Genomic DNA, 24,746 nt, shown 5'->3' with positions numbered 1-24,746 from the left:
ACACCTTCTTCAATAGAGTATAGAGAACTGCAATTATTTTACACTCGAGTATGAAATCAGCAGAAATGTATCTCCATGACAAACATGCCTAATAGACACTGTGGTTCAGTGGATTATTTAATATCACTTCTAACCATGCTGTTGTTAAAGTGCCATTGAGTCAGCTCTGACTCATGGTGATCCTGTATAGAGTTTCTGAGGAGTGTCTAGTGGGTTTGAACCACCGACCTTGTGGTTATCAGTCCAGTGCTTATCCTACAGCACCACACCAAGACTCCACTTCCAGCCATGATCTTGGTAAAAACTCCCACCAAACAACAATTTTGTCCTATTAGGTCTAGGTAGGATAAGATGGGAGAAGACGCTGACAGGATTACATGATTCTGTTGTGAGTGGTTAATAGGGTTAACGATAATCGTAAAAACCTCTAACTTCACCATGTATAAAATGTGCCATCTCAGAAACAGGAAGCAGGTAATCTGGCTACTGTCATAAACTATAAACCAGGAATGGAGCGTGTTCTTTAGACTCTGAAATCCCTCCTTGACCAGGAACAGATAGTTGTGACATCAGAGCACAGACAGAGCGGTGGGCTTTCCAGCCCACAGAACAAGTAAAGCTGAGTGACTTTAGGCAGGAGGCTTACTTGCAGAGCAGGGTGCCTATGGACACTTAATTGGGGTTGTTCTTGTTAAGTATCATTGAATCGGTTCCAACTCATAGGGACCCTATACAGAGTTTCCGAGGAGCAGCTGGTTGGTTTGAACTGCCGACCTTGCGGTTCATGGGGCTAGATTTGCTGACCCACGGCGTTAGACCCCAGTACCTTCAGACAGAGGCTTATGGTAGAGTGGTGTGTCCTGTGGGCATTTATCAGCAGTTCTGAAAGAGCTTTGTAGCAATGGCGGGGCAGAGAGAAGCCTGCCTGTGAGTATGGCTATGGAGAGGTTGTCCTGGAACAACTGTGCCCTGAGCATATCTGAGCCCGAACTGTAACCTGTTAAATTCCTTAATAAACTTCGTAACTCTGAGTCTGGTGTCTGAGTTCTGTGTGGCCATTGCAATGGATTAGTGAACTCAGATGAGAAGTAGAGAGTGCCATGGGAGGGATGGTTAGTGACATATTCATGCAGACACCAATTATATCAATGAAAACAATCATTTAAAAGTTTTCTGAAAATTAATAAATGAAATACCTAATAAATGATAGATGTTCAAATAATTGTTGTTAAATGCTGTTGAGTCGATTCCGACTCATAGGGACCCTGTATAGGACTTCCGAGGAGCAGCTGGTGAAGCTTCAACTGCCGACCTTGTGGCTCAAAGTGACCTTGCAGTCCTGCACATAAATCCACAGTGCCACACCAGGACTCCAAATAACTAATGCTGTTGTTGTTAAGTACCGTACAGTTGGTTCCGACTCATAGTGACCCTGCACAGGGTTTCCAAGGCTGTAAATCTTTACAGAAGCAGAAAGCTTCATCTTTCTCCCGCGGAACCGCTGGTGGTTTCGAACTGCTGACCTTGAGGTTAGCAACCTGATTCGTAACCACTATGCTACCAGAGCTCCTAAATAATTAATACGTATCTCCAATTTAATATGTAGATTTTACTCACCTCCCGTATGACTTGCTGCAACTCATCTTGCTCCACATTTTTATGCATTTCCTCAGTGGCTGGCACTAATGGGACACTTCCATGGCCTTCTTCCACTTCAGATGTAGGTCTGACAGCCTCCGATGCTTCTTCAGCTGCTCCAACGTCCTCAGAACTTTCCAATTCTGGAGGGGTCTGCACAGAACCTGCTCTAGAAGGAGCTGTGGGTGTGAGAGCTACTGAGGCACGGAATACTTTCTTCCTTGACACTAACTGGGTTTGGGCTTTGCCCACTGAGTCACCAGTTCTTCTCTTAGTATGAGAGGGACTGGAACACACAGAAGATGACTCTGATGTTCCTTGGGAGAAAACGGATTCTGAGCTTTCTCCAGGAGGAATTTCAAACCCCATTTCTCCAAGCGCCAGGCCCAATTCAGACTTCAGGTAAGACTGTTCCCGCATCAGTTCAGTGACCTGCAGATCAAAAAATCATTATTCTCTCTTGAAATAATGATTGGTAGCTGAAGAGAAGATTAAGATCCTTCTAAGACTACTGCCAAAAATTACATAGCTCATAAAGATGTAATTCTAATTTGTTAATTTAGAAACTATTCCAATGTCACTTGCAAAATCATCAAATAAAAGTTAAACACAGTATGTGTAACTAGAATATATACACCCACTGCCGTTGATTCAATGCCCACTTAGAGCGATTCTGTTATAGAATTTCCATAGGTTCCAATGTTGTATTCTTTAAGGAAGCAGATACAGGTCTTTCCTCCCCACAGAGCAGCTGGTAGGTCCAAACCACTGACTTCTGATTAGCAGCTGAGAGCTTCACCACAGTGCCACCAAAGCTTCTTAATTAATATGGTTGGTTGAAATTGTACTTGTTATCACATGGGTACAAATTACTTGTATCAAAGTTGGTTTTCTGTTGATAACCAAACCAGCAGCTTAATGCGTTTGTCCCCAAATGAATCCAATTTGCTATTTTAATAATAGAAATCACTTATATTAAAAATGCAGTTTTCCAGATCCAACTATACTTAACTATGCCTAGGATGAAGTCAGACTGGGAAAGTGTGTTTACCTTGGAGTATAAATGGAAAACTTTGTGGCACATCTCCTTTAGGCCATAAAAAACTCACATTTACAATTAAGCTGGGTTTCTAGTGGCAATAAAATTTCAGAAGTGCCAAACACTTCTAATCAATAACTTATTATCAAGATTCTGAGTTTAAAAAGTCCATTTCATCTACACTATGAAAACTGTGTTTATGAAATGTCTTACTGTATCATTCCCTTCCCCAGTGATTTAAAAGGTAAGAGTCTTACTGGTTCCATTACATTCAATGGAGAAGGGCATGACAAGTTATCAGCGCTCCTACTGCCACACATCCCCTGAAAAAGTAAGAACAATATATACAGTTTTTCAAATTGTGTTTTATAATAAAATTGGCTAAACATTGCTCTGTAGAATACCATTACGTCACATAGGTCACAACCGTGATGGAATTCTATAAAATGCGTTATTGTGACTGAAAGGCAGACAGGAGGAGACGTGTAAGCATTCTCATGCTCTCATAACATCAGTACAATTCTCAGCATGGAACTCAAAAACCATGGTGTGGAAAAAATATATTCATAAAAGATTCAGAATATTCTTACTCTAGAACTACTGCGTTTTCTTCTGTTTACCCTATTTATGTGCATATTATGTGTCTATTCCTTTTAGTTCTAGCAAAATCGTATTTAATGTTCAAGGAACGACAACAAAAAAGTTCCCTATTTCAATGCCTCACAACAGCATACTGTACTTCTTTTCTTCAAAGGTTCCAGTCTCATGGAAAGGAACATCAGAGTACACAAAATCAAGAGAAAATAGTGTTTCTTTTTATCCTTAGTTGTAGTCCTGTACATGTTTCGGACTTAAAGATCCCATTTGATTCCTTAAAAAAACATAATGAATGGGAAATATAACAAAGGGTATTTAAAAAGGAATGGTTAATTATTAAAAAAATTAATAAAAATCAAATGAAATACATATTTCAGTTTTTTCTGTTACATTGTTGTTGTTAAGTGCAGTCTAGTTGGTTGCGACCCTGTTACAGGGTTTGCGAGGAGTGGCTGATGAGCTTGAACCACTGACCTTGCGGTTCAAATGACTTCACAGTGCAGTGCACTATCCCACAACACCACATACAATGGTTAAAATGTAAACTAGTCACATAGTGACTCATTATCAATTTTCTTTTAAAAACTCTTAACTTTCGTGTTCCACTTTCGTTTCTTCTATTATAAAGATGATAAACAGTTTTTCAATATACTTTGGAATATACGAAATAAAAAAATAAGTTGAAAACTTGCATATTCAAGTGATTTGTGGGAAAATTCCTTAAACATTTTGAATGCCTCCTCTCCTGCCATTAAAATCAATGTTTTAAAATTAAAGTATCTGCTCTAAATTACAGGGAACATTACAAGAAATCCTTACTGAAAACCACTGACAACCCCAAACACCTACCACGAGTGCTGAGGAGCGGAAGGGAGAGGCCACGCGTACGGCGCGAAGCTGCTCTTCCAGGCCCAGCAGGCGCTCTTCCAACTGCAGCTCCAGGTCCTGAAGCTCCATCCGGACGGAGTTTCTCAAACTCTGCAGCTGATCAACTTCGTATCTACCAGTAAGGCAACAGGCACAAACCTTACATGAAGCAGTTTAGGAATTCCTATCCATAACTCTCTTGTCAACCAGTAAAGGCAAATTGAGGGTACTAATCTTCCAAGTACAATAAATTAGCACAAGGGCTATTGCAGCAGTCCTAGCCACCAGGACAAGCATTCTTTCTTCCTCTATTCTCTCTCACAAAGATCACCAATACTAAAAAACAGACTACAACCACCATCTTTCTCAATATAGCGAAGGCCCACTTAGTTAAAAACTACGCCGAATTTTATTTACAGTGGTTCACAAAACAGACACAGGGTACACAGCAGAAGAAATACAAGCTAGCTGATAAGACTGACAACGCAACTTAGAGTGAAAAACAGATGAGTTACATTAAGACAAAATGAACCTTTACCTTTCCTCTTCAGTCATATGATGATAAACCATGGTTTGCTGACGCAGCATTGCCAATTCTAAATCCATCATTTGTGTTCTAAACAAATTCAGGCTCCGCCTCATTACTTGGAGCTCCTGAAAAGTATTCTAAAAGAAAATAAAATAAAGTTAGACTGCTCTCATGCAAACTGTTTTGTGGTGTAGGACAAAGACGTAAGAACTTACTTCATAAAGAGGTAGAACAGATGACTTCTGAGTACTGTATGGGGCAGCAGCAAGATCAGGTCCTCTTATCATCGGGTACTTCAAAAAAGGGAAAAAAGCATTAAAATCAATGCTAAAGTGACTACCTTCAAATTCTCTAATGTTAAAAGGCAATACTTTGGGTCTATACATTTTCCTATGTTGGGGAGAAAAAAAAAATTATAAGCAGGAACCAAAAAAATCAGTTCCCACTATGCTACTTACTACTCTAGGAGTTCCAGGTGTGAAGTAAATTTGGAAGGAGGAAGGGGCAAAGAAAGAGGTATAGTTCATATCTACGTCTTACAGGACTTCTTCTTGCATTAAGGAAGTAGAGAAACAAAATACAAACAAAAACTTAAAAATATAGACTAACAATAAATGCCATTCTGAGATTGCAGTAATGACTATCTGTGGCAAGCAGCAAGCCATCCTCACATTCATTCTGAGATATCTGAGTGTCTCCTCAAGTCCTGGTGTGGCGAGGTAGAATAAGCGCTCAGCTGCAATGTCAGTTTGAACCGCAAGGTTGGCAGTTCAGATCCACCAGCCACTTCTTGGAAACCCTCTACAGGGTTGCTAAGAGTCAGAACCTACTCAAAGGCACTTAACAATAACTTCAGGCAGTGAAAACTGAAAAAGTTGTTCTCTAAGAAGGGTTCTCATAGTCTAAGGGGAAAGAGAAGTAAACAAATTCCTGCAACAATGGGAGGAGGAATGCCAAGATGAAAAAAAAAAACAATCAGAATTCTACACCAGGTGAGTCAGAGAAACATTCCCAACAGTGGTGATACCTGAGCTGAGTCTTAACCGTAAATAAGATTTGGTCAGGCATAGAAAAGGCAAGAGTGGGGCTTTCCAGGCAAAGAAAGAGGCAGGTGTAAAAACAAAACAAACATAAAACAGATCCTTGAGAACACACTATTTAGAGACCAGCATGTAGTTCAACAAGGAGCTCTGGTAGCGTAGTGGTTACGAATTGGGCTGCAAACCTTAAGGTCAGCAGTCTGAAACTACCAGCTGTTCCGTGGGAGAAACATGAGGCTTTCTGCTCCTGTAAAGATTTACAGCCTCAGAAACCCTGTACAAGGTTGCTATGAGTTGGGACCAACTCCATGGCACATAACCACCACCATGGAGTTCAACATGATGGGAGCACACTTAACGAATGAGACTGGAGAGAGGGTAAAGGCCAGGTCATGAGTTAGCAGCTGTCAGTCCAGGCTGCTAACTGCAAGGTCGGGGATTCACGCTCGCCAACGGCTACTCAGAAACCCTATACAGGGGCCCTGCTGTGAGTCGGAACTGACTTGAGGGCACTTAACAGCAACACTGGCTCAGGGTGGTGGAGTTCTCAGTTGCAGTATTAATGAGACATCCAACAAAAGACAACAAGCTGGCCTAGAAAGGAAGGTGTACCCTGATGGTGCAGATGCACAGAGCCCTAGAAATTCCCTGCTTCACATCATTACAGTTGAAAAGTTACAGCTTTAATATGAAGCCAAAGTGGCTTCCCATCTGTCATTTCATCATCCTTGCTGTCATCATAAGACATCTGCCTGTGCATTTAAAGCCTCCTGGCTCCGAGCTAAATATTATAACCATTCCACTGTGTTGATATTTTATTTTCTCAACTGTCTAAATGTAAGTTAGAATATTTCTAGATTTCTAGAAAAAAAATTTTGAAATTGTGAAGACAACTTATTAAATTTCAAAGTTTTTGAAAAAATTTTTCCCAGTCTACTCACTAATCTGAGTGGTAATTTTAAAAGTGACCACACATACAGGCCATTTTTGTTGGCATTCACACTTTACCTTCTTTTCTTCTGGCAAAGTTCCAGTCAATGGGAATGGGACTAATTTCCATACCAGGGGGTCAGCTTCAGGAGTCAGTAGGTGAAGGGGAAAGCTTAGTCAGAGAAGTACCAGCAGAACCAGGAGAGAGGGCTGTCCCAGAAGCCAAGGAGAAGGACACTTAGAAGAGAGAGACTTGGTCAACACTGTCAAACAGCAGAGGGAAAAAGAAAGGTACTATGAGAGGAAAGATTTTTGAATAATAGGCGCAACTTGACAAAGTTTCTAGACTAACAGGAAGATAATGGAGGAGAGGTTGGAAAGGGGATGATTTTTAAAAGCTCTCCTCTCAGAGGGTAAGGTAATGATGAACAACAGTGAAATCAGCATTAGTTACAGCTTTTCCTTTGAAAGAGGAGGGAAGCATATAGGAAGAGGGCATGGATAGACAAGTTAAAGCATATGAAGCTGAGACAGTTCAGGCCTGACGGGTCTTAGCTTCTTAGAGAATCGGGAAGTGGTCAGCCCAATAAAACTAGACAGTCAGTGTGCACTTTCTCATACCTGTGAAAGATTCTGCAGTGAGTTTCTAATATCATGCAGCACTCTTCGCAGCTGCATTTCGATGGCAGAAGGAGGATTCACCGAGCATGCCCGGTAAGGATAGGCAGCATGTCTATGTGAGTAAGGACACCCAAAAGGAGGAGAGAAGGCACTACAGGTAGCTCCGGATATGTTGGGGACACTGTGAGTGCTCAGAGTTCGCATGTGCTCACACAGGGGTCTCTCCTGCCAATCAGAGTGAACAGAGTGAAGGGAGCAAGTGGACTGGGATATAGGCGCCGGAGCATAGTACGAGCAGGTGGGAGTCCTTCGATGATGGCCTTCTTCCAGCTGGTTCACTTCACTCTGGGAGCCTTCTTCTTTCTTCACAGAAGTTGGAGAAATGAAAATTGTGGATTTAACTAGAGACTGACCATCACGCTCAGTCACTTCTGTCTCCAATTCCTGCTCTTCTTCAGGTGTGTACTTGTAGGTGAAGGAAGGTGGACTGCATCTGGTCTCTTTTCCTGGAGACAAGCGGACATTGACAGCAGACACAACCCTTACTGGGCTCAATAATGTGGTTGGTAAAGATTGAGACCTTCTCAGAGGATAGCCAGCTTTTGCAATTAAGAGCCTCTGTTTTAACAGATCTTTCGATTTTATCAAGCTACGTCCTACTCGTTGACTACAAACCTTCATTTGAGCTCTTTGCAAAGCTGTGTTAACTCTGTCCACAGAGGAGGGAGTAGGCACAACTGTATCTTCAGAGCCTTTATTGTTACATTTAGCTTCAATAGAAGCCAATGATTTAAGAATATGGTGTGTGGTATATTGGGCAAATTCACATTCACTGTTTTTATCCACATCACTTTCAGCACTTTCTTCCCTGGGCAGCTGGACTCTGTGAGCTGGAGAAGTATCCTCTTGAGTTCCACTGATTTCAGTCATGTAATTCTCTTGACGACAGGTAGATTGTTCATTTCCAACAGCCTCAGCAGTCTCACATTTGGGGAAATTCTGACTAGCTGACTTTCTTTTGCCAGCACTGGTTGGTGTCTTCTCCCTTCCCTTCTGAGGAGGGATAAGGGACTCCTCCTCAGATTCATTAAAATAAGGCTGTTCTTGTGCTTTTGGTGTGACAAGCTCTTCACCAAATGATGTGACTGTTGTTTCGCTATCACAACTGTCAGCACTACTCCCCATAGCTTGCAAGGACTCCTGAACCTGTGAAAAGAAGACAGGTAGAGGGGTGATGAAGAAAACTAAGAAGCATCACTAAGAAAATCACAAACTGATGTGATGCTTCTCTGCACACATTTTTAGGGTCTCCATCTTGTTCATGCTTTGATAATGCTTACAACTGCTTCCACACACCCTAGATTGGCACATAATGTTAGCTATGAAATAAGTTAAATACTGAGACATAGTGATGGCTGGAAGAAGGAAATAAAACAGACCTAACAGACTAATGATCAAAACCTGTTCAATGGTGGTTCTTAGTTCACTTTTCCATACAGATTATTCCAAACCTTCACTATTTTCCTTAAATTCTCTTTCCAATCACATTTGCTTTTCTATGAACAAATAACACTGACACAGATAAAATGGAAGCAAGCAGATAAGATTTCTTAATGCCCCCCCAACACATCTATAAAATTTCCCATTATCTCTTTCCATCATTTGCTTCTTTTCTCTTTTCTCAAAGGAAACTGGTAATTTTCCCTACTGTGAAGCCCTTCTTTTTAAAGCCACTTCCTCCAACCTGTGTTCCTAAATCATGTCCTCGTCAAGACTTTGACGTTTCTCTGCAGTTCACTCACAGTCTTTTCTGGATCACCTAATTCCTGCTCTTGTAGCCTCTTCTCTTAGCTGGACAACTTCCCTAAGTCATTAATGAAGCAAAAAGATACATCCTTGAAGCTATCATGCTTCTTTAAAAATAAAAAAATTAAAATTAAATTCATATCTTCCCTTTTTCCCTTTCAATTTACTCTCCAACCCATTGAATTATGATTTTAAACTACAAATACTCCATTGGAACTGTTTCTCCAGCGTCAATCTCCTAAAAGCCAAGTTCCTATCTTTTCACTCTAGTGGTCATGGCTTTCCACTCCTTTAGCTCCCAACTTGTGTGCCCACCTGCCTTTCTGAGTCTCCCTAGTCACTTCTCTTCCCTACTCGTTCAGAAACGTGTTCTGAATGGCTCTTTCTCTAGGTTCTCTTACGCTCTCACTTCAATGCCCTTGATAACTTAGCTTATAAATATTTTTAAACACTTTTCTTGTATGTGCTATGTATTCCTCATATATACTATATACCTGTTTTCTGGATTATTGAACACAAGCTAGCACAAAAGTCAGTGTAATATTCATCAAACAATGGATACACATATAGTTCAGTTTTTAGCTGAGTTAAATACTAAAACACAAAGATGATTTTTAAAAAAAGGAAAAAAAAAAACCTCAGACTTAACAGGTTATTAATCAAAATAATCTGTTTACTCTGATGATAAAAAAAAATGGGAATGTGGAGGAAACTTTTTCATCTCTCTGAAAATATTTCATCAGAGATGAAGAATTAGTTAAACATAAAATTTGTAGAACAATTTTTAGATTAACTGTATCCCAGTAGTTTTATTCTGTCACTTGAAAAAACAAAGATCAGACAGATCAGTCTTAAAACATATGACACAAGGACAGATACACATGCAGAATGGTTATGGGAGGGAGAATAGGAGTACACCCGCAAATAGAGACGAGTTTGACAAAGGATATCTATACAAGGGGAATGACCATTGCTGCAAACACACCTATGAATCTGTAAGCACACAGGGGGCAAAATGACTTAAATATTACGAAACATCTTAAGGCAATGAATAGCTGGGACTACAGGCTCATAATCATAGTCTCTGGGGATACCATATTCAATTGGTATAACATCATCCACAAAGTCACTGTTCTTCATCTTACTTTCGTGAGTGGTGACTGGAATCTTAAAAGCTCATGAGCAGTCATCTAAAGTACTACTATCATTCTCTTTATGTGCAGAAGAAAGAAGAGTAATGAAAATTGAAGGTGCTGGGAACTCACTAGTCCAAGTTGATGGAACATGTGAACATCAGTCACCATGACTCTTGAGACGAGAACTAGATGGTACCTAGCTATAACTTCCAACTGCTCTGAAAGGTATTTTCATTAGAGAATCCCAGATAGAGTGGGAGAAAATGTAGAACAAAATTCAAAAAAATACTCAATTTACTTATCTGAAAGAGACTGTGGAAGAACCTGAGACTATGGCCCTCAGCCACCCTTCAAGTCTGAAATGGAGTTCATCCTCATGGCTCAACTTTCAGCTAAGCAGCAGAGGGTATATAAGAGGACAACATCACTAGTGCAGTATTCTCACCCTGAATGGTCAGCCATTCAAGATGAAAAGGGCAACATGTACCTAAGGACAAAGTTGAGAAGATGGGAAGAAGGGTGGACTAAAAATAGGAGCCACAGGGAAGAAGTGGGATAACTGTTCTTTAATGGAGAGGACTGTAATCATTGAGATGCTCATTGAAATATTTATCTGTTGAAAAATAGAAAATTTTATCAACCAACTTATTGCAAATGAAACATTTACCTGAAGATGGTTAAGAGAGAGGCAATCTGTTGAATCTTCAGCAAAACCACTGCTATCGGAATGCTGACTTGCAGTACGTAATAGATGATCTACCAAAAAAAACAAAGAAGAAAACAGGAGTTCTACAAAACTGCTAAATAAGACTTTAAAAAGAGCACTATTATTACAGACATATGATTTCCAATAGATTTAGCATAAACAACATGATTTCTTCTTAGAAAAGTATGCATTGTGGTTGTTGTCATTGTTAAGTGCTGTCAAGTCGATTCCAACCCATAGTGACCCTGTATGGTGTTTCCGAGGAGCAGCTGGTGAGCTTGAACCGCTGACCTTGCAGTTCAAATGGCTTTGCAGTCTGGCTCATTAACCCATGGCGCCACACCAGGACTCCCACTGACACAAAATTATGGCATTAAAGCATAAGGGGTCATTCAAATTGAAACAAAAACTGAATCAGATTTTCTATTAGAAATTATCAGTTTTCATTTGCTAATTGAGCTTTAATTACAATGCATTTTGGCAAATCTAATTAATGTGTCTTGTATTTAGAAAACAATCAGCTAAAATTAAAAATGGATCTATTAAAAATTGTTGTTAAGCTGTCTAGTCAGTTCTGACTAAAAAACAATTCTGAATAGGAACTGAGGAGCTGCTGGTAGTTTTGAGCTGCCAACCTTGTGGTTCACAGTCCAGTGCTACTCCGACAGCACCACACCAGGAACCCCTAATAAAAATAAAAATAAAAATCCCAAAGTAAAAAAAAAAAATCCATTATCTAAAGATGTCTACACTTTGTGGTGTGATGCTATGGGTTAATGCACTGGACTACAAGGCTGGTTTGAACAGCAAGGTTGGCAGTTCAAACTTACCAGGCACTCCTTGAAAACCCTATACAGAATTGCTGAGTCAAAACTCACTCAATGACACTTAACAACAACAACCAGTACTATCAGGAGTCCTGTTATAGTGCTATAGGTTATTGTGCTGGACAGCAAGGTCAGTTTGAACTGCAAAGCTGGCTGTTCAAACCCACCAGTTGCTTCTTGGAAACCCTATATAGGGTTGCTACGACTTGACTTGAAGGCACTTAACAACAAAAACATTTTAAATAATGCAAACATATAAGAGGGTTTCAAAAAGTCTGTGAAAAAATTCCATTATCTCTTAATACCATTTTCCCATAAAATGTTTAAAGCCCCTTTATATTTGTAAGTTATGATATAATTCTTTCAAAACAGTTATGTTAAGCAGTTATAAAATTCAACTATGGAATAACATTGTTAATTGTGTTGTTGTGCCAAGTCAGTACCAATTCATAGAGACCATGTATAGGGTTTCCGAGGCTGTAAACCTTTGTTGGAGCAGAGAGGCTCATGTTTTTCCTGTGGAACAGCTGGTGGGCTCAAACCACTGACTTGTGGTTCACAGGTCAGTGCTTATCCTACAGAGCCACTGCACTCCCTTATTAATTCCAGACAATTAACAAGGGAGTGCAGTGGCTCTGTAGGATAAAATAAAGTCTATTTTCCATGCCTTGAAACTCTAACTCTTACTTATTATAACCTTAAAAAAATTTTAAACACTAAATAAGAAGGTCACTTAAGCACAGCAAGCATGATCATAGTCCCATTTGCTCTACCCCTATGGGAAAGACTGTCACAATTATTACGGCTACATTAAGAGACATGCTTCATAGAACAGTAAAGTTCCTCAGAACTTCAAAAACAACAGGTAAATAAAATGCGTTGACCAAATCTTCATTCATTTCAAATTATAGAGAATAGAGAGAAACAGGAACTGATAATATGTTTAAATAAAATTCAAAATAAATAAAAGTTTGTCTGACTTTGAAAAAAAATTTCTACTGTAGCTTCAGGTTCAACCTGAAACAATATGAAAGGGAGAAACTTTTGTTTTACTCATTAAAAACTCAGAATATTTTTTTTAATATATTATTATGAATTAACAAAAAAGTATAGTGAAATATAAAGAATTAATCCATATCCTCAATAAATCCTATGTAAAATGAAATTGTTGTAAAACTGAATTGCAATAAGCTGTTACCATAAATATTAATTGTTGTTGTTAAGTTCCATCAAGTTGGTTCTAACTTGATGTTGTTGTTGTTGTTAAGTGCCGTCGAGTCGGTTCCGACCCATAGCGACCCTGTACAGGGTTTCCGAGGGTGTAAATCTTTACGGGAGTAGAAAGCCTCATCTTTCTCCCGCGGAGCGGCTGGTAGTTTAGAACTGCTGACCTTAAGGTTCGCAGCCCGATTCGTAACCACTACGCTACCAGAGCTCCTTTGATAGCGACCCTGTATAGAGTTTCCGAGGACCAGCTAGTGGGTTTGAACTGCCAACCTTGTGGTTCACAGTCCAGATATTAATTAGACAATTGATTAATTGAAAAAAATGATGAGCATCTTAACCTTGTAATTATATTTTTGCAAGTCTTTATTTTTTATCTTTTTAAACTGAATTGTGAGCAAAATATTTGCTAAGTGAACTAGTAACTATTTCTTCAAAACATCAACAGAATTAAGCAAGGGGTTTGAAAGACTCAGAATTGAAACAGTCTGTCTGGTTGGGAAGGACAGTTGCCGCAAAGCTCAGGGCCTGCCTCATGTTCTCTGCTAAGATTTTTCTTTATCTGCAGCAGAGTACAATCAATGTCAAGTTCACCACACCACAGTTTCACAGGTAACCTGAGCTCACGCAGGTTAGTGGAAAGAGCAAAGAAACCTGGGCACAAACTACAGCAATCACATTTCTCTGCTGCAAAATAGGATCATACTTTTTCTGTCTATCCCACAGGGCACTGAGGGAACTAAGCAGAATTTAGGTAAAATGATCTTATAAACTGTAAATCACAATCTAGGTTCTTTAGTCAGATGTTTCAGTTTTGCCAAAAAAAAAAACAACCTCAATTCTCTATAGTAAAAGACGGAACTAAAAAGGATTACATGTCTCTCATAACAAAAGATACAAGACAGCATTTCTAATTAGAAACTAGGAAGTTAGAAGAAGCATTAAAGTGAGAACAAAATCTGAAATTTTACTTGTCTAATGGCATATGAAGGAGCTCTGGTAGTGTTGTGGTTATGAATGGGGACTAGATTTGAGATTAAAGTCATTGAACTTCAAAAATCCACTATTAACGTACAAAGTACATTTATGTATGTACTATATGCATTTTGACTAAGCTTGTGAAGATGAATAATGAGTGATTCTAAGTCTACAATGATTATTAATCTAAGATACTTATATACCACATTATCAAAATGATAGGTTACCTTCCTTAATTACTAAAACACTATACTGTATTCTCTTCTTCACTCTCATACATGTACACACAAAACCATTTTACTGTTTGTTTATAACAATCTAAAACTGGCAACATTTTTGCTTATACCATCAGAAATAAGGGATCTAGTATTGAAAAGAGGTAGAAATCTATATAAATATAAAATGCACTCCCTGTTTCCAAACTCATTGAGCTTTGTTTTAAAAAGACACTATATTTTACTGTTGTTTATCTACCTTTTAACACATTGTGGTGGTGGTTGTTAAGTGCCGTCAAGTCGATTCCAACCCATAGCGATGCTGTATAGGGTTTCCAAGAAGCAGCTGGTGAGCTTGAACCACTGACCTTGCAGTTCAAATGACTTTGTAGTCTGATGCATTAGCCCACAGCACCACACCAGGACCCCTAACGCATACTTCACTATGCTACCAAGGCTCCTTTTTAACACATTGCAAGCTGCTTTTTTCTTTATCTACTAAAAGCATCAACTCCTTGCTGGTTGTGAACTGTTCTGTATAACTTATGACACTGTAGAAATTTTATTTGCAAAACTTTGAGGAAAGTCCAGAAACATATACATACATGTGGTTTTACGGACTTAAAGAGGGAAGAAAATTAAATAGGAAAGTTTGCTTTGTGTCTGGCCTGAATTAATAAACTTTGTTTATTACAGTATGATGCTGAAAAATAAGTGCTGCTCTTGTTTTTTTAGCATCAAACTGTAATAAACAAAAAACTGTATGCAAAGCATCTTTTACTTCAGAAACCAGTAGAAAACAAACATGGAATTTCCCATTCCAGTAACACACATATGAACCTTTGTTTTAAAACAAAACAAAAATATTGCAGTGGTTTGGCATGTGTAGTTTTAAAAATAACCAGTGATCATTTTAACTCCTTCCTCTTTCAACTTTTCTAAAAATTTCTAAAGTTTTGTGTATAATTCTTTTCTTGTTTCAAATTAAAAGTGAAAGGAATGGATTCAAAGGCACTTTGGTCAATAATTTATAATTCAAGAGAACGGTATCTGCAGTTACTCACCTTTGATCTCAATAGTTGGAATATATTTTAACTAGGTTTAACTGCTGTGAGAAATTGGTGCTTTTGCCAGAGTTTTATTTATGTCTTATACCTAGGAGCCATATTTAAATAATGAAAACCCATAGATAATACAGGGGTAGTTTCAATCATAGCAATGTAAAAGTAGTCTGAATCTGTTGCTTCATATCACTGGTGGGGAACTTTTTTTCTGCCAAAATTTATAACATCATTCATGCCATACAAAATTATCAAATTAAAAATCAGCCTACTCTGTTTGTTCAACCATTAACCATTTCATTAACTCACCCCTAATGAAGACCCTCGGAAACCCTGTACAGGGTCGCTATGGGTCGGAACCGACTCGAAGGCACTTAACAACAACAACAATGAAGACCTGGTATGGGGCTGTAAGATAAACACTTGACTGCAAGATCAGTTTGAACTGCAAGGTGGATGGATGAAACCCACTAGCTGCTCCTTGGAAACCCTACATAGATCAGTATTAACTGGAACCAATTCAAAGTCACTTAACAACAATGTGGTGCTATAAGATAAGCACTCAACTGAAAGGTTGGTTTGAATCACAAGGTCAGGGGTTCAAATACAGCAGCCATTCCTCAGAAACCCTATAGAGGGTCATTATGAGTCAGAACCAACTTGAGGGCACTTAACAACAACAACAATAACATGATGGCTGGAGCTGCAGTTGCCTTGGCAGGGCCAGATCAAATGATTTCACGAGCCTTATACAGTCCTGGTGTGGCGCTGTGGGTTAACGCACCAGACTGCAAAGTTGGTTTGAACCACAAGTTCAGCAGTTCAAGATCACCAGTTGCTCCTCAGAAACCCTATACAGGTCCGCTATGGGTCGGAACAGATTCAACGGCAGCCCGTGGGCCAGGTGTTCCCCAACCCTACTCTCTCTCTTCCCATCGAGCCCTTAGGCGATGCTGAAATATGTGAATCTGTTACTCTTTCTCTCTCTTCCCATGTAACCCTTATGCAGTGCAGAAAAAAGTTTGTGTAAAAATAGAATAAAAAGGTAACATACTTTTTCTATGAACTTTCTAGAGCCCCAAGAACACACAGAATTTTTGAAGATACCACTATAGGAAAAACAAACTACTAGTAGTTTGTGAGCACAAAAGTCAAGAAAATACAAAAAAAAAAAAAAAAATTCTATGACAAAACACTAACGAAGCATGCATGTGTGTGTTCTTGTTCTTATACTTAAAAGTACTTCAAATACTGATACAAGTTTTTTTTTAAAAAAAAAACAACAAAACATAACCTTTTCCACATAAAAGGGCAAGTCTTCATTATTTACTCTCAGGAAGTAGTAGATAGTGTTCTACTTACCTCGTTTTGATTTGGTCAGACCTAACTGGTAAGTGGCTGGAACATGAGGAGCCTCTCCCTCTGTACTTTGAACCTACGGAAGAGTTAGGTAGTTAAAACTAAAAGAATCTAAAGAGTAAACCTAGATAGCAATTTATTAACAAATTAACCTGACTACAACAGAGCACCAAAATGTTTTAAATTTACATGCACCCTCTCCTCGCTTATCAACATAGTTATGTTCCAAAGACCAGATTGTCATATGAAACCGACATGTGAAAATGGAGCATAACCAATTCAGATCACAAAAGGACGAATGACAACATTATTACACAACTGCCAAATTACATTACTATCTAACTATCAAAGCATGGTCCGGCCAATGTGACATATAACTAACCATCACAACCAGTGTTATATTTCCTCACACCTCAGCATTCGTTACTTACAAATACATCATTAAATAGTCTGAGAAAAGTTTTCTACTGTTGTAAACACAAAATGTCAGATAATGAGATAGTCAATAAGAAATTAACAATTGTAAATGCAAATATCATACAAGGGGGCTTCAAAAAGTTTGTGGAAAAATGGAATGAAAAGATAATGGAATTTTTTCCATGAATGTTTTGAAGCCCCTTCGTATCTCAAAATTGCTAGAATGCTCCACATTTTTGGTTTACTTTCTAATTAACAATAGCACTAAAGGTATATAACTAGCAAAGACTGAATGTACAAAATAATTCAGTGAGAGAAAAAACATTATTAAATGAAAACTAGATGCACAAGAAGCAAAAGTTCCTTTTTTTAACTTAAAACTTTACATTTAAGGGTTAAGTCTAGGAGCTACACACATACACACAAAGCTAGGAAAATTAGAAGTCTTGCCTCTTTGATAACAGAATCTTATACTCCCATTGCAAAATTTTCTAAAACTTTACAAATTTTCAAGTTTCACTAGCCACTCATACGTAGGAGTGCTTGGTTCTGGAAGAAATCAGGAACTGTTAAGTAGAAAAGCAGGTTTTGTCTCAGAACTAAAATGTCAAAAGATCTTAACCATATGCTCTCTAAAAACTATTCTAAAGAATATCAAACCCACAAAAGCTGGCCATTTGTGCTATGTCATTTTTTTTCCCCCTCCACTACATGAGCTCTGGTAGCGTAGTGGTTATAAATCAGGCTGCGAAGCGCAAGGTCAGCAGTTCGAAACTACCAGTTGTTTCATGGAAGAAAGATGAGGCGTTCTGCTCCCATAAAGATTTACTACCTCGGAAACTCTGTACAGGGTTGCTAAGGGTCAGAACCAACTCCACTACACACAGCCACCAACAACAACACACTACATGAACTCCTGGTGAGGTTCTGTAGAATCAGCACTAAACTTTGAACTATAAGGTCAGCAGTTCAAATCCACCATCTGCTCCTCAGAAATCCTATACAGGGTCACTGTATGAGTTAGAACTGAGGAGACAGTATTTAACAACAACATAACTACATAATTTAAGAATTTTAAGATTCTTTATTCTCTACCTCCATCCTCCAAATACTCATTTGGTCTAAGATAGTTAACTCTATTGTTGTTGTTAAAAGTGCTGTGAAGTCGGTTCCTACTCACAGCGACCCTGTATAGGGTTTCCCAGGAATGGCTGGTAGGTTTGAATTGCCAACATTGTAGTTAGCAGTCCAGTGCTAATCCTACCATCCTACCATAACTCTGTAGTAAGATTAAACATTTGGGGTGAAATGTACTAATTCCCATCACTTTAGCATACAATGGTTAATACTTAAAATAGTAAATAAAAGCCTAGTAATGTGGGCAAAAGGCGGACTCAGTGGAAAACAGAAAGGAAGGCAATTCAAACTCATCAGCTGCTCCTGATGATGTGGCAGTCTGCTTCTGTAAGAATTACAGCCCAGGAAACCATATGGGACAAGTTCTACTCTGTTCTACAGGGGCTGTATGAATTGAAATCGATTTAATGGTAATGGATTGGTTTTGTTGTTGTTTTATTTTTAAGGTGGGTAAATTAATCAGACATGGGTATTGGAGCAAATAGGTTTTAGGCAGAATTTTGATTAATACTGAGCTATCAATCTATTCAAGAATAAGAAATATTCCATAAAAATATTAGTGAAGGACCAATATGAAAAGAAATCTAAAGGTTAAAAATATTATTTTGCAATTTAAAAATCGTTCTAGTTTGTGATATCTTTGTTCCACAGTTTGATGAACCCTCTCCATGAATCTTAGACAACCAAAAGCACATTTAAACCATCATCTCTAAATCAGATACTTAAAATATATTTTATTATTATTTAAAAATTATATTCTTCAGAGCAGCAGACGCAAGTTCAACAGGAAAGCCATTGTTTTGTGTAAAGGGGACAAAATGCATTTTCTTTTTATATTCAACAAAGGTCTATTATTAGTCTCTTTTCAGGCTTAGCCTATGTTAGAGAGTTTTCTGTAAAGGAAATAGCAACTGGACCACAAAAGTGTAACACAAACCAAATGCCTCTTGAATTATGTTCTAGGAATCTCAGTTTAGTCCATTATAATACAATCAAATTATATATAATCTCTCCCTTCCCTTTTAAATGTAGATTAACATATTCCTATTTCCTTACACTTATAAAATTAGTCATGAAAACACAAACCATGACTTACAAATATATGTCTTCAGTATATTATCCTTCAAAGTGCTACTCTACTCATGGGGAAAAAGATCTAGTCGCTCTCGTTTTTACCAAAAACTGGATGATTAATTGAAGAAATAATTTTAAGCTGAAAGGATCAAAATTCACTAATAATACTACTAAAGTAAAAAATCACTTTTCTTTCTTACTAGGTAAAATCATCGGGCCACTTGTTAGAGAGGAACAAACATGCTAATAAGAATGGCTGAATTGCTTACTATGTTTCATTACTGACCACAGTTTTGCAAAGAAAGCAATCATATTTGAGCTGAGATACACTAGACTCAAGAATCAAATACAGAACTGTTTATATGATAGATTTTCTCCTAGCAATGGTTTCAATCATAAGTAGAACTTTATAAGCATCTACTACAGGTTGCCTTTCACCAAATTAACAATTGCAAAACATCAATGATAATTAAATTACATTTTATGTAACTGAGTTCATAACACTATTTCTCTAACATTTGGGTAAATTAATATTTTTTCCTAATAAAAATTTTTAAAAAAAGGCCTGTAAAACAAAATTATATAATCACTTGTTCTCAGTGTTTTGGTATTACAGCTGTATGAAAACAGCTTTAAAGTAACCCACACTTTTGAGTTACTTCATTTTAAATATGCTTTCATAAGACAAGAATATATCTTTCTGAGTCAACGTCCTGTTAACAGGACAAGTGACTACTTTGTTTTGTTAACATTTATCATATTTATCTTGACTAAGATGAATACTCTAGGTCCAATATTACTGAATTATGTTCTATAGAAAAGCAAGTATGCAGATGTTTTATTTCAGTTGGTCCTTAATCAAAGGTTCAAAAAGTCTTGCCTTTTTTAAAAAATAAAAATAAATTATAATTTTGTCTAATGGCATCTTGAAAAGTTTAAAGAAAACATTATTTTTCTCAAGAAGGAGTATGGGGCTGTGTGTCAGGTGACTCAAGTGCTTGCCCAGTGTTTGACTCTAACAACCTAAGTAACTTGAAGCAACTCATGTGATTTAGTCAATAGTAGTAAGCATTTGTTGTTGTTGTTAAGTGTCATCGAGTTAGTTCACACACATAACAATCCTATATAGGGTTTCCAAGGAGCAGCTGGTGAGCGTTTATAAAGACCAAAATTCAAATTTGACCCATGCCATTTACTAGCTTAATCGTTTCAAATAATTATCTGGGATATCCATCTCAGTTTTCTGAACTGTAAAATAAAGGTGAAGATGCCTATCTCATAGGACTTTATAATGATTCAATAAGATCCTAGGTAAAGAACCAAAATTATCAAACCCACTGCGATTAAATCAATTTTGACTCATAAGTGACCCAAAATACAGAGTAGACATGCCCACAGGGTTTCCCATGGCTGTCACTCTTCATGGAAGCAGAATGCCACATCGTCCTCCTGCAGTAGGGCTACTGGATTTGAGCATCTGACTTGTGGTTTGTTTGTAGCTGAGCACCAAACCACTGTACCACCAAGGCTTCCTTGTAAGGAAAAACCAAACCCACTGCCATCGAGTCCATTCCAACTCATAGTGACCCTGGATGGGGTTTCTGAGACGTAACTCTTTACAGGAGTGGATAGTCTCATCTTGCTCCTGCAAGGTTGAACCACCAATCTTGAAATTAGCAGCCTAACCCATAGTGCCACAAAGACCTCTGCAAATAGTAAAGTAGTAAGGTTTAACATCAGGAGATCCCTTTCCTGTCATCTTCCTGGATTCTAGCAGTGCAGCCCACTCCAAGTCAGGGACTGATATAAAAGAGAATATTACATCCTTCAGAGAGATGGTGAAGATTTATCACTGTAAACTAACTATTAAATATTATAAAGTAAAGCAGAAATGCTTCCTCATCTGTAAAGTGAGAAAAACTGCAAATTGAATTCAAGATCCCTTTCTATACTAATAGTTTATTATTCTATAATACCTTGCAAGTTTTAATCTTAAAAGAAAAAAACACTCAAATGTTATACATACATATATATATATGACTTATTTTTACTGTCAAAGACTGTCAGTTAAATACTTCTTTTTACGTTAACCTAAGTCTGTTACGTAAAGATCAAATAACAGAACTTAGTGGTTAATTGGGTTTTCAAGTAATCGATGTTCAAATACATGTCATGAATTAGTTAAAATTATATTGCCAACATTATGGACTCAATCCTTCCTTTCAAAAAACATATACTTAACCTAAGAGAAAACTTATGTGTCAAGTATCTAATTGGTTTCAGATTATTTTAACTCCAGCCCGTAAATTTAATAGTAAAGAATGTTGAAGCTTAAAGGCTTAAAACAAATAAGAAGATACATTAGTTAAATCAGCACTCAGTGTGAAGACAGGACTAAGTAAGGGCAGTCACTAAAACTTCAGTCATGTTTTTAAAAAAATTATATACTTATTCAATAATAGCATTATTTAATATGAATTAATTTATGGGATGAGAAGGCACAGAACAATCACAGAACAATCTGTATACAAATAAACATAGATAAAAGTCTTTCCTCCTACACTTAAGTGCTAGAAAATTTCCCCTCACACCTGTAAGAACTGCTTTTTGAGTAGGATCATTTGGTTTTGCGATGAATCATTCACACTACTCATTTATGGTTCCAAAGTTACCACAATGTATTCAAAATAAGCTATTCAAGAACATGAAAGTCACCCAGGCAAGCTATCAAGAATTAGAAAACTCAAGAGTAGAGATTTACAAGTTTTAGACATACTGAAATGGTTTACAGAGTCTATAAAATAATTTATATAAAGCAAACTGATTTTTACTTGAGAAATAGTGTCTGGCTCCTTTTTTTTTTTTTTCTTTCTAATAAACACAAGATAGCCAGTTTCATTTTCATAGGACTGAATCAGTCCCTATGAAATCCTCTCCCCTCCCCACCTCCCATGTTGTTGTTGTTGTTGTTGTTAAGTGCCGTCGAGTCGGTTCCGACCCATAGGCTGTCAAATGAGCCTGGCAACTTTTTGCTGCTAACAGTTCTTACCTCCTGCCTCATAGAGACTAGAGACAGCTTCATGTCTGCAACATTGTCACATTTTCTCCTACCTAGCTATCCCAAAATCTTTGCTGGCCATTAATCTTCTAAAACTTGGCTTACTGAGAGACAGAGAGCTCACACTTAAATTTACAGGCTGTTTTCACAGGAAGAAAACTCCCAATAGTAATGAAACCTCAACGGAAAAGGGTTTAAAAAAATAAGTAACAACCCAACAGCATGTGATCTAAAAGTTTGCTGCAATAAGATTGTTCTCTTCATTTGTCAATATCATTCAAAGCATGCTTGAGAGAAGAGGAAATTAAAATAACACGCTATTTCCCTTCTTTATTCATTGTTCTATAAACTTTCTTTAAAGTTCCCCAAGGGATAGAAACAATTCTAAGTTTTTATCCGTATTTTAAATATATCTGAAGAACAAGGATTCATTACTCTCAAAATTCCCCATATTTACAACTGCAACTATGGTGACTATATACTCTTTATAAAAAAATAAAATGAAATAAAAAATCACAGTATTCTTCAACCACCAAAGCAAAACACATACTCTTGCACTTTAATATATGTTCACTTCAACATTACATTATTAATTATTCTTGTCAGCAGAAGGAACATATTTATATAGAATGCTTATGTATATAGAGAATCCTGGTACGGTACTGTAGGATAAGCACTAGACTGCTAACTGAAAAGTTGGTGGTTCAAACTCAACAGGTGCTCCTTGGAACCCTCTACAGGGTTGCCATAAATTGGAACTGAGTTGATGATACTCAACCACAACATTAAGCAAAGTTTAGATCGAAACAAAATAAAAAAGGAATTAAGCAATGAAATGGCTTTTCAAATTTTCAATGTTCCCAAGCCTCCCCTGCAGGTACATAAAATCTTTACATTGATTCCAATCCTTTGCCAAAACCTACCCTTCAAAGGCTTCTTCAGTTATCCTTATCACTGAGATCTGTTAAGAGAATCTTGCCCTAAAGTCCATAGCAATTCAGTAGCAGAAAGTACTCGAATCCCTATTTGATTTCAAAACCTGTGTTTTTCACTATTATGCAACAATGAATTGAGTTTGAATATACTCCTCAGGGCTTTCTTAGGCATCAAAAATCTTAAACTGAGAGAGAAGAGGGTTAAAGTTCAAATATCAGCTAGCTGATGACAGAGGATCCAGAGAAACTGATGGTATCACACAGTCCTAACTCCTTGGCTGTAAAGTGCAAAATGAAAAAAGTTGGAAAGTCAAAACTAGAAGGGTGAATTTTTCTAGTATAATTTACTAGTGACTTTTCATTTTATAAACATTTTTGTCAAGTTACAAACATGTTTTGTTAGGGATCAACCCTATATCACTACTTGAAAATCCCAATAATTTTTTACTTACCTCTTCCATTTCGAAAGAGTCCTTCTGCTGTGCCATTATATTTCTGATGGACGGGTTAGTCAGTGGTACACATGGCTCTTTTTCAGATGTACACATATGGGTATCTTGCAGCTCACTGCTATCTTCTAGCTCATTGTGGCTGGACATGTTGAAATCACTACTTAAATCAGATTCTACAACACCAGGTTCCTCACCCAGTCTATTCTCATTACATTGAGATGCTTTACTTTGTTCGCTTACAGTTTCTTGGTTAAAGTTACTATTTGCTTCATGAGAAAGCCTATCAGTGTCAGTGTTCTCCATCACAGCTGCTGAACTACCTGCTGCCTCTTCTTTAACTGTAGCCAACAAGAAAGATGAGTCTTTCTTCTTCATAATTTTTTGAGACTTTTGATCATTTTTATTAACACCCTCTTCAGTTGCTGTGGCCTTCAGAACCTTCCCTTTTTCAGCTCCTGGGGAAGGACTACCACCTTCTCCTTTCTCTGTTTTATCAACACATAAATTTAGTTTTGATAGTGTTTTCATTAAGCGATTTGCAGTGTTACTTCGTGTTAAAGGTGGAGGTGAGTCAGTCTCCTTGTTTGAGGTCACCGAGGACACACTTCCAATTCTCTGCAAGGGAGTTCCAGAGACTTGGGAATACAATGAAGAAAACACATTGGCCACAGTAGTAAGCACTTCAATTTGACGAAATCGGCCTACAAGAGAAAGAAGTATACACACACACACGTATATGTAAAGCATTACTGCTTTGAATTCTAATAAATGAACTTAGATCACGAAGATTATAAACAAGATTGTTTTCCTTCTCTAACACTTGTACCCTTTCTACACTGACTTGTGGTGGGAGACAGAAGTTTTACTCTTAGAATTTACATTTTAAAAAAACAGAAATCAGCACAAAGCATAAGGACAACACTAAAATGAAACAGAAATGACTAATTACTGATCTACAACTGTGATTCTGTTTAGTTCTCCCACCCCATTACAACTCTTCTAAATGCTCTCCTAAGGACATGCACATAAATTTGTACTGTATACCTAATTTGGGGGAGTCATAGACCTCTCCTCAGGGACCTCAGCTTGGGAAACTCTGG

The 24,746-nt window shown here is 37.6% G+C and overlaps 1 protein-coding gene across 4 annotated transcripts in view; it reads right to left on the bottom strand.

Moving 5' to 3' along the window:
* The window catches only part of SSFA2 (sperm specific antigen 2), a 47,987-nt gene that overhangs the window by 11,664 nt on the left and 11,577 nt on the right, over positions 1-24,746 (bottom strand). For 2 of the 4 annotated variants that reach the window (XM_006864017.1, XM_006864018.1), the window contains exons 9-17: positions 23,647-24,347; positions 16,577-16,649; positions 10,871-10,959; positions 7,262-8,467; positions 4,886-4,963; positions 4,680-4,807; positions 4,124-4,274; positions 2,935-3,000; positions 1,618-2,070 (exon numbers count right to left, since the gene is read on the bottom strand). In XM_006864017.1, coding sequence (XP_006864079.1) covers positions 1,618-2,070; positions 2,935-3,000; positions 4,124-4,274; positions 4,680-4,807; positions 4,886-4,963; positions 7,262-8,467; positions 10,871-10,959; positions 16,577-16,649; positions 23,647-24,347 — 2,945 coding nt within the window. The remainder of the gene's footprint in view (positions 1-1,617; positions 2,071-2,934; positions 3,001-4,123; positions 4,275-4,679; positions 4,808-4,885; positions 4,964-7,261; positions 8,468-10,870; positions 10,960-16,576; positions 16,650-23,646; positions 24,348-24,746) is intronic. The other 2 variants (XM_006864019.1, XM_006864020.1) reach the window with 1 other exon arrangement.

The sequence above is a fragment of the Chrysochloris asiatica genome, unplaced genomic scaffold (genome assembly GCF_000296735.1).
Source record: "Chrysochloris asiatica unplaced genomic scaffold, ChrAsi1.0 scaffold00059, whole genome shotgun sequence".
NCBI lineage: Eukaryota > Metazoa > Chordata > Mammalia > Afrosoricida > Chrysochloridae > Chrysochloris > Chrysochloris asiatica.
Note: the sequence above shows the minus strand (reverse complement) of the source record. Positions and strands in the feature narration are given on the sequence as shown.